The 15,890-nt window shown below is 46.9% G+C and overlaps 1 protein-coding gene across 3 annotated transcripts in view; it reads right to left on the bottom strand.

Moving 5' to 3' along the window:
* The window catches only part of Rptor (regulatory associated protein of MTOR, complex 1), a 298,642-nt gene that overhangs the window by 97,693 nt on the left and 185,059 nt on the right, over positions 1-15,890 (bottom strand). For all 3 annotated transcript variants that reach the window (NM_001134499.2, XM_087571026.1, XM_087571028.1), the window contains 2 exon segments: positions 3,728-3,872; positions 4,301-4,401. In NM_001134499.2, coding sequence (NP_001127971.2) covers positions 3,728-3,872; positions 4,301-4,401 — 246 coding nt within the window.

Genomic DNA, 15,890 nt, shown 5'->3' with positions numbered 1-15,890 from the left:
AGGGAAGCACCAGGAGCATGCCCATCAGGAGAGCCTGCAGACCCTGTCTGACACAGAGAACTTTCTTTCAGGGCAAATTTCTGTGTCAGCCAATTGTTGCTCAGGTCTTTGAACTTCCTACTTTAAAAGGGCCTCCTGGTTTGCCATGGATGTGCTACACTTTACATTCTACACAGAAGCTGCATGATTCAGGGGTTCCTTCATGGTCTACCACTGGCCTATGCTCAGTGTGGGCTTGCATCCAGCACATACAATGTGGCACTGGCCACTGAAATACGCCCTCCTCTACTCTGTGAGAAGCAGCTCCAGGCTTCTCAACTGTGGAACCCACGCACGCACGCACTCCACTGCAGACCCCACGACTCTCTTCAGCAGCTCCATCTTAACCTCCGTCACCTGAACTGTCCAGTAGCTAGGGGCTGGAGGAGGGAGGTACCCGATCCAACCCCTCCTCTTTTCCTTTGAGGTGAGATCATAGCACAGAGAAGAGCACCTTCTCCTCAGCTGAGGAGCAGGCACTGCTGCGGCAGGAGCTGCAGGATTCTTCCCACGGAACGTGGCCCCACCCAGCAGCACTGGAACAAGATCTGTGGAAACCTATGCTAAACACATAGGGAAGAAACAGACCCATGTCTTCTGATCTATAGGGGAATTGCCAAGACGGGTACTGCAAGGGTCAGAGTTCTCAGTGTGAGGACTTAGAAGTTCTTACAGCAGAAGCGCTCAGCATGCTGAGGAAGGTTCCCATGAGAGAAGGGTTCTTTTGCCCAGCTGTGTGCAGACAGCTGTGGTTCCCAGGGCCCTTTCTCTAATGACTCCACACAAAGGGTAAGAGCCCTGCCTCTCATCCTGGCTGTAAAATTTGCTCTTCAGGGTGGTTGGAGCCATGTTCAGAAAACTGCTATGGGGAGCTGAACTTTTTCTTCCATGCCTCCCAAGCCGATCTGCTTCAGTTTGCTGCTGCTGCTTCTGCTTTTCCTTCTTCTTTCTCCTCCTCCTCCTCCTCTTCCTCTTCCTCCTCCTCCTCCTTTTTCCTCTCCCTTTCCTCCTGTACACACACACACACACACACACACACACACACACACACACACACACACACACACACACACACGTGTCTGAAGTTGGTGTCAGGAATCTTCCCTGGATACTGTTCTATTCTCTGGAACAAGGTCTCTCAATCAAACTCAGAGGTCTCTCACAGGCATCTCCACTTTGAAAGACTGGAATCCTAGCTCAGTCTCCACACCCCCTGATATTCATATGCCAAGTTCTGAACTCCAGTCTTCCCGCTTGCTTGGCAGGCACTGTAAATACCTAGCCACTCATTTATTATAATTACCTTTTTACAAAAATTCTTGGTCAGAATAGCAGCTGTATGGAAGGCAGGTATTCCGAGGATGTGTTCTAAGTGTTTACTGTATGGACTCCCCAGAGGCCATTCACACACTATAGAGGCTTCTCAGACAGTGCTCTCTCCTCCCTCTGGAGTGGCGTGTGGAACTCTGATGCACAGCTGCTCCTTCCTGCAGCCCACGTCTGTTCTTGGTGTCCGTTCTACACTAACCAAGCTTTGAAAGGATGCAGATGTGTGGGGGCTTTGTTTTAATTTTTGTTTTATCTATGTATATATAAGTGCTCTGTCTTTCTGTGTATCTGCATGACAGAAAAGGGCATCAGATCCTATTATATATTGTTCACAGCTACCATGTGGTTACTGGGAATTGAACTCAGGACCTCTGGAAGAACAACTAGTGTTCTTAACCACTGAGCCATCTCTTTAGCTCCAGTGAGACTTATGTTTTAACATTGGATGCTTATAGTACACGTGAATACTGGACACTACAGATTTTATTTAGTTTTGAATATATAAGAGGCAGTGAGTTTACGAACTTCTTGTTTCTTTAGGATTCTAGTGGTGGGCGACAACTGACACAAGTCTATTAAAAAAACCTGCCTTTGCAACATCATCCAAAGGTCTTTAGAGTTAAGCAGTTCTCTTACTAACGTGAATGAAAACTTGTCATTTCATTTTGGAATCCACCCCCTCCACTCATGTGGAGAGCACAGCCATGTGGATGTAAATGTTCCACCTGTGGCACTACTGGGAGGAAGTTAGACCACTGGGGCATGCCCTGGAGGGGAATACTGGGACCCACACCCTTCCCTTCCCTTCTCTCTAGCTGGCTGTGAGCGAACAGTTGGCTCCATCATGTGCCCCTGCCATGAAGTGCTGCCTCAAAGACATGGCAGCCAGAGACCATGGACAGAAACCTCTGAAGCAGTAACCCTCAGTAAGACTTTCTTCCCTATAGGCTGACTGTCAGTTATTCTGTTAACTAATGGAAAGTTAAGCCAGGCATGGTAGTGTTCATCTTTAATTCTAGCACGTGGGAGGCAGACACAGGTGGATCTCTGTAAGTTCAAGGCCAGCCTGGTCTACAAGGTGAGTTCCAAGGCCAGCCAGGGCTACAAAATGAGACCCTGTTAGAACAACAACAAAAAATAAATCTTAGGAGCTGGAGAGATGGCTCAGTGGTTAAGAGCACTGGCTACTCTTCCAGAGGTCCTGAGTTCAATTCCTATTACTCACAGGGCAGCTCATAACCATCTATAACTGTAGCTCCTTGGGATCTGATACCTTCTTCTGGTGTACAGATACACATACAGTCAAAACACCCACATTCATAAAATGCACAAATCTCTTTATAAAAAAAGAATGGAAAGTTGACACCCAGAAGCACCACACCACATATTTTGAGGTAGGTTTAGATTCAGAATAATTTTTTTAAATGTTATTTTGATTTTGTGTGTATGAGTGTTTGTCTGCATGTATATTTGTGCACCATGTGTGTGCAGTGTGCAGTGTCAGCAGAGGCCAGGGAAGGTGGTTAGGTCCCTTAGAACTAGAGTTGAAGGCACTGTGTACCACCACTTGGTGCACCCTTTTCTCCAGTCCCACACTGTATTATTTTATTGTTATGACTACGAGCACAGGTTATAGCTACAGTGAAGAAATTATGAACAGTGATTAAAGATTGCAGTGTGTGTGTGTGTGTGTGTGTGTGTGTGTGTGTGTGTGTGTGAGAGAGAGAGAGAGAGAGAGAGAGAGAGAGAGAGAGAGAGAGAGAGAGAGATAATGGCTTTAAATGTTCGAGAAATTTTGTATTCACTTAATATATTTGGGTCAACTTCTTTCTTAGTACAGATTCTAAAAGTCCAGAAGGCCCTTATTTTGGCTCACAGATTAAGAAGGGGAATGGTCCATCTCAGTGGGGAAAGCATGGCACCAGGAATATGGGTCAGCTGGTTACACTGAGCCCATGGCCAGGAAACAGAGAAGGGACAGCAAGTTGAGGCTGGCTAGAAAAAAACTCAAGGCTTTCCCCCATGTCCTTGCAAGTCTCTGAGGGGTTTTACAGCCTCCACACCAGCTCCATGAGGTGAGGAGTGGGGCCAAGGCCTTCCCCCATGTCCTTGCAAGTCTCTGTGGGGTTTTACAGCCTCCACACCAGCTCCATGAGGTGAGGAGTGTGGGGCCCAAGGCTGCTGCCCTTCTTCACCTTCAGTCTCCTTCCTTTTGAAGGACACCTCCCTGTCCCCAGGCTGGTGCCGTGCCTCACCAGGTCAGGTCCTTCTACAGTTCCAAGAGGCACCCCATTCCAAAGCAGGCAGGAATGCAAACAGGGACCCAAGCACAAAAGAACTGTCAGACAAACACACTTACCACATGGCATGCATGTATGTTGGGGGAAGTCGTGGGCTGCTTACTGGGGTGCAGTTATACGACCTCATGATTCTTTCTGCCAATAAAAAATTTCTAAACAAACTTGCCACCAGCAGGTCCTGTCGGAAAAGCTTTTGAAAGAGATCTGAGGGCAGATAAAAAATAACAAGGAATCTTCAGTGATTTGTGCCCAGGATCGGAATCCAAAAACACATTTTCTCCCATCAAAAAATATTACACACAAGTTGAAACTGACACACACATGTCGCTGGTAATATATACTCATGCATGCACTTATCAGCCTATATGTGAACAAATACCCAAGTCCCAACCAACCTACAAACAAAACACACACATGTTTTTATAGCTGGAATTCTGGTTTCAAGGGTAAGGGCAGTGGCAACATTTACTCAGGAAGCTGAGCCCTGAGCCTGCTGGGAAAGCATTACTGAGCTGAGAGCAAGGCTGACACAGAGCACACAGCCGCCAGCCTGCTTAGGCTAGTCTGAGCTCCTTGTTATTTCCAGCCCCCGGGAGTTTCCTCCCTGATCCTGTTTGGTGGTGGTGTCTCACCCCGAGGGAGCACATTCCAGGCGATGGTGTCTGTGATGGCTGTGAAGATCCAGTTCAGTTCACCCAGAGGGGTTCTCCGGTCATTCAGCCGGCCAGGGATCCTAGACAAGATGATGTTTGCATTAGTGCTACCAGGGCTACTGAAAAAGACAAGGGAGTCAGATGTGGGAACAGCCCTTGACAGAGAGGGAAAGCCTCAGGCTTAATGGAAGATGAGCATGGCTGTGGCTGGGAAGGCCTCCTAGGGCCCTAACATTGCCACAGTTCCCACATGTCTTCTCCAAGGAGACAAGAAACTACACAGGCTCACCTACAGCAGTTCCTACTTTACCCTCTCCACTGAAGACACACCAACAGTTTTCCTGATTCCCTTGTGTGTGTGGATGGAAAACAGCTGCCAACACACAGCTGCATAGTTCCACACATGCAACACAAGCCAATGGCGCTCAAAGAAACGCATCTTGTGCTGTCTGGGGATCCACACATTTCAGTCTTCCTCCACGGCCCTCTTTAGGTTCCTGTGCTGCAGAAGAGCTGAGAAAGAGAGTTCTACCCGGCACAGCCTACTCACCTTGCAGTCAGTCACTCAGCTGGTCCATGAAGATTACCAAGCAATGGGAAGGACAGACGAGAAGCACATAGCACATGCATGCATGGAGAGCCTGGCAGTGCAAAGGCTGCAGACACTTAAGGTGGAGATGGGAAGGGAGCGAACGCTTCTACTATAGAAAGGGAGGTGAAGGAAAGCTATGCTGAGTGCTAACCCAGGAGCAGACCCTGCATCCTGACAGGACAGAGCATCTATGTGGCAAGCGTGTGTCCATTGGAGAGCAGAGCAGTTCAAAGCCCTAAGGTCTGGGCTTGCTTCTTTCACCCAGCAATAAGCGTAATTTTACCCACTAGGTAGCGCGTTTAATTATATCTGACTAGAAACTCTTTTCTTCCTCCCAGAAGGAAAATGTTCACAGTGATTTGGTTTGGAGACTAGAGTGTGACTTGCTATTTATAAGGTGGAACAGATTAATAATTCCCATTATAGTCACCCATTTGATGGTATTGTCAGTAAGAACAACTCAGAGACAGACTCAGGAACAGAGGGGAGCAGGGCCAGGCTACCAACCCCACACAACTATGCTGAGCAAGCTCTTTCCTGCTAAGAATTCCATTTGGCTTAGAAACAAAAATATTTTCTTCTACTCAGGGGGGTTTAGTAATAGGACAGAAAAGGGTGTGTGTGGGGGGGGTGAGGGGGTAAATGACAGATGACATTTACCTCAGGTTTATTTCCAAAGCCTGGAATGCTATCACCGAGTCTAGTGCTGAGCATGTGTGGGGACCATTAAGTACCTTACTACTAAAGAGAAAGCACGGCCCAGAGAGGAACTCGGCATGGGGTGCTGGGGATTGCTTGCCCTTCCTCTAAGCATGGAATTCTCCTTCCCTGACCTCTTTACCATGGAGACTACCACATGGAGGTGTGTGTGTGGTAGCTGGACCCACCATCAGCTGTTTACACATTACAGGGAGACACAGAAAACTATGGGAAATAAGATGCCCATTCTCCCTGGGTCTTTTTCCCACAGAACTGTCCACCCCTCAAAGAGAAAACACATTTCTGTTACTGTAAAACACTGCCAGCAAGGCTCTCTTCAAGCTCTCATTGTTGTTCTGAGTGTCAGTCAGAGTAAGGAGCAGAACAACCACCAACTTTGAAGGTGTCCTGACTGCCTCCTATCCATATCAGTTTCAAGTATGCAGTTCCCAAAACGACTTTTCTTTTTTTCTTTTTCTTTTTTTTTTTTTTTTTGGTTCTTTTTTTCGGAGCTGGGGACCGAACCCAGGGCCTTGTGCTTCCTAGGTAAGCGCTCTACCACTGAGCTAAATCCTCAGCCCCCCAAAACGACTTTTCAATAGTGCACAAAGACCCACTGGAAGCTTGTCCTGTGGGTGACCATTTACTATAGAGAAAAAGCGGCCACCTTAGCCAAGGAGAACCCAGGTTTACTGACACCTATACACTGAACTGAGCCTCTAATATGACTGACACCATGGGACTTAGACACTTACCTGGTCTTGGTACAGTGAGCCCTAACAGAACTGCCAGTGTGGCTAGCCACTGAATTCAAAAGTACCTTGAAGAAGCTGGAAATACTGTGCCACCCACCCCACACTAACCAGCTCAGCACCAAAACACTATCTTCCGGTGAAATCTGTCTTTCGGCTTATACACAGTCCTAGGTGTAAGCAGGAAGGACCGGGAAGGCCTCCCTTTAGATGATGAATCCAGAGGTTAAGTGACTACCGCACATCCATAACGGGTATGCTCCTGACAAAGGTCTGGATGTCACTCACTCCCTGCCTCACTTTAGACAACACCATTTAGAGAAGGTTCAAGGAAACTACAGCAACCTTCAGGGAAACACAGAGCACCCACATTGGTAACATACATACTCTTGTCTTTGATCTCAGTGTGTAGTTGGGGAGACATCTGTCAATTCTCTTGTTCCATTAGAGACAGGGTCTCTGTGTACTCCTGGCTGTCCCAGAACCCACTGTGTGGGTTGGGTTGGCCTCAACCTCACAGATCCACCAGCCTCTGCCTCCTGAATGCCAGGATTAAAGGTGTGTGGCACAACTAGGCCCGGCCGATCAGTCAGTTCTCCCTTCCCTTCCTGTCCGTCCGTCCGTCCGTCTGTCCGTCCTTCCTCCCTCCCTCCCTCCCTCCCATGTGAGCACACTGTAGCTGTCTTCAGACACACCTGAAGACGGTGGATCCCATTACAGATGGTTGTGAGCCACCATGTGGTTGCTGGGAATTGAACTCAGGACCTCTGGAAGAGCAGTCAGTGCTCTTAACCACTGAGCCATCTCTCCAGCCCCTTATCAGTCAATTCTAAACCAGAAGCTTACTAAGTTTCCAGTGGATGTACTCAGGCAGAGTGTGGTTTTATGAAAACTGACAGGTCAGAAATGGAATATGTGGTGAGCAGAACAAACGCTGTGACTGAGTAAATTATAGAACTACCACAGAGGAATGGCTGCGAGCTGCTTAGTGGTTATCTGTGAACACCTGAATACTGCAGTATGTGCTAATAAGCAAAGGGACAAGTCAAAAATGGCACAGCTGAGGTCACACTCACACATGAAAGGGGAGCACTTGAAAGGAAGAGACTCTGCAGCAGGAGATGAGCCTTCCTGTTACCCATCTGAACTGACTCTGTGAGACTCCATCCAACCTGAACCATGGGGAACACTTGAGACTCCCACTTCATTGCTCGTTTATCGTCAGCCTTGGGTGGCACTAGGAAGGTGAGTTCCAAGGTGACAGCATCCTGGGGGCTGGCCCCTTGTGCAGTGAGCGGCACTCTGGGGAGAGGTATAGAGCCTCTAAAAACCAGAGACTGTTTAAGCATGGTCTGTCTCGAGTCCGGACAGTTAACAGGAAGAGCCCACGTGACTGGAGTCAAGTGAGGCCACCACAGACCACCCTGTTTTCCAAGGGACAGTCTCTGGGGATGTGAAGAGAAGCTGTGTTCTCGGCGATGAGAAGTAGCTGGCAAGATTCTCTACCCTAGCCTCTGTCCCTGACAGCCACTGTGAGCAGGATCCCACAGCAACCTGAAAACTCCCATCTCCCCTAAGATCATCATGGAGACATCTGCCCAGTCGCCTCGGACAGGTCATTCATGCTGACATTGAGAGAGCAGTGACACGGCTGCTGGCTCATCTGCAGCAGGTTCCTCTTGGGACGACAAAGGTAGAAGCAAGCCCACTCCTTGTACTGGAGAGCTGTGCTCTCTGTGATGACAGGGAAACTGGGAGCCTATTGGATGGTTCCCTCTGGGGACTGTAACATCCAACCTGAGACCACAGTCCATTCAGGAAGCTCCTCTAGGCCCTAAAAAGTCCACTGACAAGCACGGGGGCTCTTTTAAAATTTAACTCCTCGGTGCTAAGCAAGGACAAACTTAATGTGGAAAGTGATCACAGGATTGAAAGATGAGAAGCAGACTCTAGTCCCAGCTGTGCTGTGGCTAGGCAACTTCTGCATCCTGTGTCTCGGCTCTGAGTCACAAAAACTAACCTTATGTGCGACACGGGACAAAAATAAAACGGGTCACACTTGCACAGCTGATGCAGTGGCAGCCAGATACCTCCTTGGCAGGGGCATGCCGCCTCCTCAGCTCTCCCTCCCGCTGTTGCTGTCGGCACGAGGGCTTATTCCCATCTTGTTCCCATCTTCCCACAGACACTGCTCCCCACAGCTCTCTTGTTTCCTGCCAGGACTCGTCTTCCTTGACTTCAACACCCAGGCTATCGCTGCTGACCACCGGCTGCCACAGAGTGACCACTTTTAAGTCTCCACTGCCATGCATGTGATGACCTCAGGGTGGGACCAGTTCTGAAATGGCCATCTGGCATTCTCTTGGGCCACTCTCTCCTCACCCCAACACCCCCTATGGCCCTTGTTATGACCTCTGTAGTCACTCAACAGGACTCTGTCCACTTTCCTTCTCCACCTAGTTGTCAGGCAGGCCCTATAACAAACCTCGGTGAGAAGACATTTCTGGTCCCATGGGTTCATTCCTGTGAGTATCCTGCCAATCTGTGTCTCACTGGCACCTCTGCCTTCCCCATCTATTCCCCACACGGGGGCTACACAAAGTCAGCCTGTAGTACAACCCTAATGTTTAGCTGGGTCCTGACGCTCACAGAGGGAAGAGCGCACTCAGACCAGTCGTGACAGGCTAACCACTGACTGGAGACTGCTACCATGTGTGTCACTGCACATGGGTCACCTCCCAGGTCCTCCCAGGAGTGTTCCCTTCATTCTCACAAACTGGGGCTGGAGGTCTTAGGGGAAAGTGGTGAGTAACTGGATACAGTCTGCCCAACCATCTGCCTCACCAGGCTCCGAGGACTAAGAATGAGTGGACCAAGGCTGCAGGAAGTAGGCTTATAGCAAGCTGATGATGCCCAGGTCTCCTGCCAAGGCCTTGTGAACCTAGAGCTCCCTCTGTGCTGCCACAGTTCTCTCTTCCTTCAGAGCGGGAAAACCACAGGGCAGCCAACAGCAAAGCAAGCTTCCCTGCTGCTGCTCGACCTTGAGGGTGTCTACTTAGAATCTCAAAGGGCAGCAGGCACCTGTGGGTGGAGAAGCGCAGGCTAAGCCCTTCCCAGCTCTACCTGCCACACACCCCAGGGGGAACATCCAGGCCTCTGAGGGGCAGAATAAAGACTTCTGTCCAATGCACCCAAATAGAAAATTCCCTCATGGGCCTAGAAACTGTCATTAACCAAGAAGGTGATGGCTGAGCTTGTACGGTCTGTTGCCACTCTCCATCCATTCTTCCCTTGGCTGCCTAGCGCCACACCACAGTGCTGGAGAATGAGAGCTGGCCCCTGTCTGTTTGCTTGTGCTGCCCACGTTCTTTCTTGGGCCAGTCTCTGGCTCCTCTGGGGTCAGGTCCCACTCCCTGGAGTGGCATCGCCATCTTTTCTGTGTAGCTCACGATGCCCTGGACATGGCAGCTTAGTGGAGCTCCTGTGTAACCTCCAGATCTGGAACAACATCCATAAGGAGCTCAGGCATTCCTTGAAGCCCTTGCCTGTGTTCTTTTTATTTCATTCACCATTGCTCCTCTATGCTAATCTCCTCTGTGACTAGATAATACATTCCTATGGGCGATGGCTTTCTTTCCTCGATATGTATCAATCTCCTTATAGTTCTGGCAGAGTGCTGAGCACACTGCATAATCTCGGCAGCCCACAAACCTGAGTCATGGAGCTTCTACTTGGAAACAGCGATGACTCCCACTCATCCCTAAGACTCCCGAGCGCCCAGTGGATAGAGTCCTAACTCTTTATGGCAGCTGGCAGCTGTGGATGGGGACAGGGAAGGAGGCAGTTTAAGCTCTATTCTTCAGCTGTGACCTCAGGGTGGGTCTCAGCTCTTGAAGTGAGCAGGTGGAAGAAGGGGAACCTGGCCATTCCAAGAGGGAGCGCTGCAGAGATGAGGCGAGAGAGACCGAAAGAGTCCAGCTTCCTTCTTGCCTAGTGCGCCCACCTGTGAGAACTAGCTGTAGCTGTCAACTGGCCATACACAGACTCACCCGAGTTGCAGTGTGGAATTAACTATCCAGATCAGGTTGGCCTGTGGACGAGTTTGAGGTGGGGCTGTCTTATCCTAAAAGTGAGTGACACCATTCCCTGAACTTGGATCCTGGCTGCTTCCAGTTCCTGCCTTGTCCTGACTTCTCTGCCATGATGAACTGTGAACTGGAATTGTGAGCTGAAATAAATCTTTTCTCCCCTTGGTTGCCTTTGTGAAGGTTCTTATCACAGCAACAGAAAATGACCACAGGACAACTAACCAGCGTGGGCGCTAACTGAACTTTAGTCTTCCCCAGACTAGTTCACTTCCCACCTGCACTTTCACATTTCAATACCACATTCTAACTCTCTGGCCTTCGTGGTTTAAGGGCAGAGCCCTCTATCAAGTAACTCTGGGTTGTGACCCCTCCCACTACCTCCTCCTAGCACCTCCTGCATTGTCCAGGGCCTGCAAAGTCTCTGCTGCCCCACAGAATGTAGTGGGTGTCTCTGTGCCATAACAACAGTGTCCAGGCTGGCCTCAGGCTTGGCACAGTGCACTGTGCTCATGTGCCCATGTGTGCTTGGTTGGTCAAGGCCAGTATCCTTCTGAGGGATCACAATGCTCTGTGTGCCCAAAACAAACCTCCAGCTTCCAGGAAAATGGCACCAGCATATGAGAGACATGCTTTTCCCACAAAGTAAAGACACAGGAAGACAGTCATAAAATGGTACAATCTATCTAAAATCCACTATGAACCCTGGAGCACATTCTTTGGCTGGCTCAGTATGCATAGCAGCAAACGATGTGTAACACACCAAGACACTGTGTCAGGGAATGCTGCATGCTCGCCATAAATGTGCACAGGTACAGGAAACGGTCTGAAGGGTCCAGCACAGTGCTAACAGTGAGTGTCTTGGCAGGCCAGAGATTGAGGGTGTTTTAAAAAGTCCTTTTTGCTTATCTGTGTTTAGTAATATATCTGCTAAAAACACAGTCCTTACATAACAAAGAAAAATAAAACCCATTTTTTCCATAAAAGAGTGGCAATTTTTAAAAAGGGAAGGCATTTAAAAACTACATATTTTGCACCTATGGAAATGGACTAAGTCAGTCAGGGTGTGGTTGATCTCTACTTGTCAAGTGACCACAATGAGGTGACTGTGGAAAACACTGTGGGCTGCTTACTTACTGCAAATGATTTGTTATTTGGAAATCTCTGAGACAAAGACCATGGAGGTGAGCCCACCCATTTCCTTTGAAAACCGGGGTCAGTGCATCATGGCTGGCTCTTCAGTAAGGGAAGAGTTACTGTATCAGTCCACACGTGACTCGGGGTTGTGGGCAGAACACCGAAGCCTGGAGCTAATTTGCTGGGCAATGGGTGTTTATGAGACTAGTAAAAATATTTTTCATTAGCTAAATGAGACCATAAACTACTTGACATGTCCTCCACAGCCTAATAATATCTTACGCTGCCTGCACTTCTCAGACACAATGTACATATTCTAGACGTTCATGGATCTCAAGTGGGGCAGTTGATGTCATTATGCAGGTGAAGGCAGACAAGTTAGGCCATGATTGGACAGTAAAAAAATAAGACAGGGACAAAGCTTTTGTAAGGCGGGAGAGAAGCAGAAGAAAGGAAGAATCAAGATGGAGATGGGGAAGGATGCACCAGATCTGGGTGGTCTTGAATTGCCAAGGTAGCTGGGATGGATTTCTGTAGGCAAATTTATCTTATCTAGGTGGGCAGTTTATATCCTTATCAATTGATTGTAAGTTTATTGTGTGGGTGTATTGTGGATTAAGAATTTAACATATAAATCTGATTGTTGGGTTAGTTTGTTGAGTCTTGATTTCACCGGTAGTTGGGAGTTTATACCTTAAGGACTAGGGGGCGGTTGCTGGGAGTGTGGACAGAGCCCGTGGCAGGGAGCCTCGATAGGCCAGCTACTGCTGGACTTCTAGAGCCCTGATTTTATTGGGTAGCTAGAACCAGAGAGTTTGCGGCGAGCAGAGAGCTGCTGGGAAAGATACTAACCTGAGATAAATTAGCGCTAGTTCCAACGGCCTGCTAGAGCCAGAACTAGCAAGGGAATGAGACCATCAGGGTACGAGCAGGTACTGGTTTGACTGTATTTTTAGTTTTACCACAAGAAGTGGTGAACTAACATGTTAGGCAAGAATCCACTAAAATTGGAAGTTTCTCAGAGCCTGAGAAAGCTTTATTTTCTAAGTGATGAAGGGCTCCTCCATGTTGAGTCATGTGATGGCCCAAGTGTGGGAACCTTAAACAAAGGAACAGTGGGGGTTGTCTGCTCACAGACTCCAGGTCCCCTGCTGTGAAACTACAGAGTTTATCCAAATCATGTGGGGACTTCACCCACGATTTGGAACTAGGTAGAAATAAATAAAAGTCTATAACACCAGGCAGAGTGAACACAGACATATCTTACAGGGTTATGAACAGATGGATGGTATAAGTCTTACAGGATACTCTACTCTTTCTAACGTGGGCTCTACAGAAATTTTGGGCTAAAATCCTGGTTTGACAAGTTGCCTGTTTCTTAATGAGAGGCATTAATGGAAATGGGGTTAAATTAGTTTTTATAGTTAGAAGGAGAGAGTACAGAGTTTATCTGAATCATGTGGGGATTTCCATTTCCACCCGCAGTTCAGAATTTAGATAGGGAAAATTAGTCACTGACTCCAAGCAGAGAGTGGTGATATAGGTCTGACACTCCAGGTAGAGAGCTTAGCAGATGGATTTTGGGCTAAAATCTTAGTTTGACAAGTTGCTTACTTATTGGTATTGGTATTAATAAAAAGGTGACCAAGTTGTTTCATGAATTGCCCAGGTAAGGCCATATGGCTGGACGATGCTGGCTAGCGAGGGTTTGTGGTTATTCTGCTATTTACCACAACAGTAAGCTCATGTTCTCTTAACATGGGGAGATTCTGGATTAACCCCTGATGTGACAGACTAGAAAAGCCAAACGGGCTCATACATGATGGTTTGGCTTACTTCTTTATTTAGAATTGTTTTAATTTTCATAATAAGTGTGATGTTGAGAAATAATCTTGTTAGATTATTTCTCTGGGAGTTAATACAAGATAGAAGCTTTTCCGGTTATAGATTAAGGAACATGGTATTTTGGGAGAAAGGTTTTATCTTTGTGTTTTCAAAATAGGTGATTAGGCTGTGGACACCTTCCAGAGTCATATGGATTAAATTTGGTAGAGGGAGACCACCTGATGAAGCAGAGTCAAGAGAATAAAACAAAACAAAAGAACAAACGTCCATCCTAACCAGTCTATACATCTTACACAGACTGAGTCAATTCATACGGGTATCTTGAGGATACTACCATTTTGTTTGAGATTTATTATTACAGAATGTACAGCTTTGGTGAGTGTCACCGTGAGACCTGCTTGACCTCCTGATCCTCAGGATCCAGTCCAAGGCGGATATCAGAGACACAACAATAGTCAGTGTGGCCAGCTCCCTCCCCCAACCCCTTCTAGATATCTCAACGCACATGTATGGCCTAAAGAAGCCATTGAAGAGTCATCGCCCTAATTCCCTGGACATTGGGGGAGCTAAAGGTGGTTTTTCTAAGGTTGTTTTTTTAAGGAATTTAGAAATGGTCATAATTTAAAAGGGAGGAATTAGCTTAAATTGATTATACAGTCATAATCTCATTTGGTAGAAATCCTTATATTTGTTACTAAGCTAAAGTTATAATCTTTTACCTGGGTACAGAATTTATTTGATACAAGTTTAGACTTTCTTTGATATGAATTCCTTATCAATTTAAAGTAATATTGTTACTCTCATGTATAGGCACTGTGCCTATCAACATTTGAGTATACAAGGCTTATACCCAGTCCTTTACTGCTATTAAAAAACTAATCTGAGATGATTAACCAGTGAGTTAAGGGCAGAGAGCAAATGCATGGCTCTAAGTTTATTGCTAGAGTGCTTTCAGGATAATTTATTAAGATAATTAGTGGACAACAGTCCAGATTACTTACATAGTTAGATGGTTTTCAAAAACATCAGAAATCCACAAGATTTGACATTTAATGTTATTTATCTTTTGTTGACACATGTCTGCTCCTAACAGCTCCCCTTTGGTGGCTTCAAAGAAGAAATTGAACATCTCCACCCCCAGGTGAGGTGATGTATTGTGGAGAGACAGCCACTTGGTAAGAATTGCCTCAATTCATCTACAGACTCAATACTGTACAGAAAAGGACATGTTACAGGGTAAGTCGACTGATAATTTCTGCCAAGCCAGAGTGATCAGTCATTCGAAATTCTGTGTTTCAAAAGTCTGTCAGATGATTCTAGGCCAGAAGGCTGAAGACTTGCTCTCACGTGTTGCTGACAGGGGACTGTGCAAGTAGAAAATTGTCTCTATAACCTGTCTCAGTTCTAGAAGCCATGTTAGGTTTCCTATATTTACAGATATACTGGTCGTTCTCAGGTTTCTAATGGGATTGAAGACTGATTATAGTTTCATAGCCTACTCAGGCTGTTTAACTTTGAGAATACATATTTAATTAGTTATCAGATAGTATAAAAGCTAGCCAGGATATATAGACTTTAAGCCTTTCTTAAGCTACAATAGATAAATTGGTGTTCTGTTTAACTGATAAATGTTGGACTGGGGGTTAGGTATATTTTATACTTTTAATTACAAAGTGTTAATAGTTGTGCTCAGCTTGTATTTGAGAGAAAAGTTTTGTTTTGTTTTGTTTTGTTTTTAACTAGAAAGGGTGAAGTGTAGTTGATGTAATTATACAGGTGAAGGCAGGTACAGGATAGAACGAAGCCTGACATTGGACAAAAAGGAAGGATGGGTGGGGGAAAAGTTTTAGAGAGGCAGAGGAGGCCGGAGCGAGGAGGGGCAGAGAGAACATGGTGGTGGAGGTTCTGCACATAGATTATAGGTTGCTATAACTATTCTTAAGGGATGGATATGTACAGGATTTTGTGTTGTCTACATGGGTAAATTATATCTTATCAATTGGATCAGAGGATATTGTGTGATGTGTTCTTTCATGTGGTGATTAAATTGAGTTCAAGAGACTGTGTGGTGGCCGGATGTCCTGGCCCACCATGGAATTGGGATGTGTATGCCTAGCATGGCGGAAACCAGCCAAGAGAGCTGTGAGTGAGGGTGGGGCGGCCTAACAGGGTGCCGTGTTGCAATGGCTCTCGGACAGGTCAGAAAATAGATGGGAGAGCAGCATGGAGCCCCTGAGATAAATTAGTGCTAGATCCACTTGGCTTGGCAGAGTCAGAACTAGCAAGGGAGTGAGACCGACAGGGTACACATGGTAACTGGTTCCACCATTCTTTATTTTTACCGCAACAAAGTGGCCATGAACCTGTGGCCTACACTGTGACAGTCGCAGGAGTACGGTTTCCCAGTGCTGTACCAGCACTGTCCCCTTCCACTGTCCACAGACACTGAAAAGCTGTTA

This window comes from Rattus norvegicus, chromosome 10, assembly GCF_021556685.1.
Source record: "Rattus norvegicus strain SHRSP/BbbUtx chromosome 10, alternate assembly SHRSP_T2T, whole genome shotgun sequence".
Taxonomy (NCBI): domain Eukaryota; kingdom Metazoa; phylum Chordata; class Mammalia; order Rodentia; family Muridae; genus Rattus; species Rattus norvegicus.
This window is presented reverse-complemented; position numbering and strand designations above follow the sequence as displayed.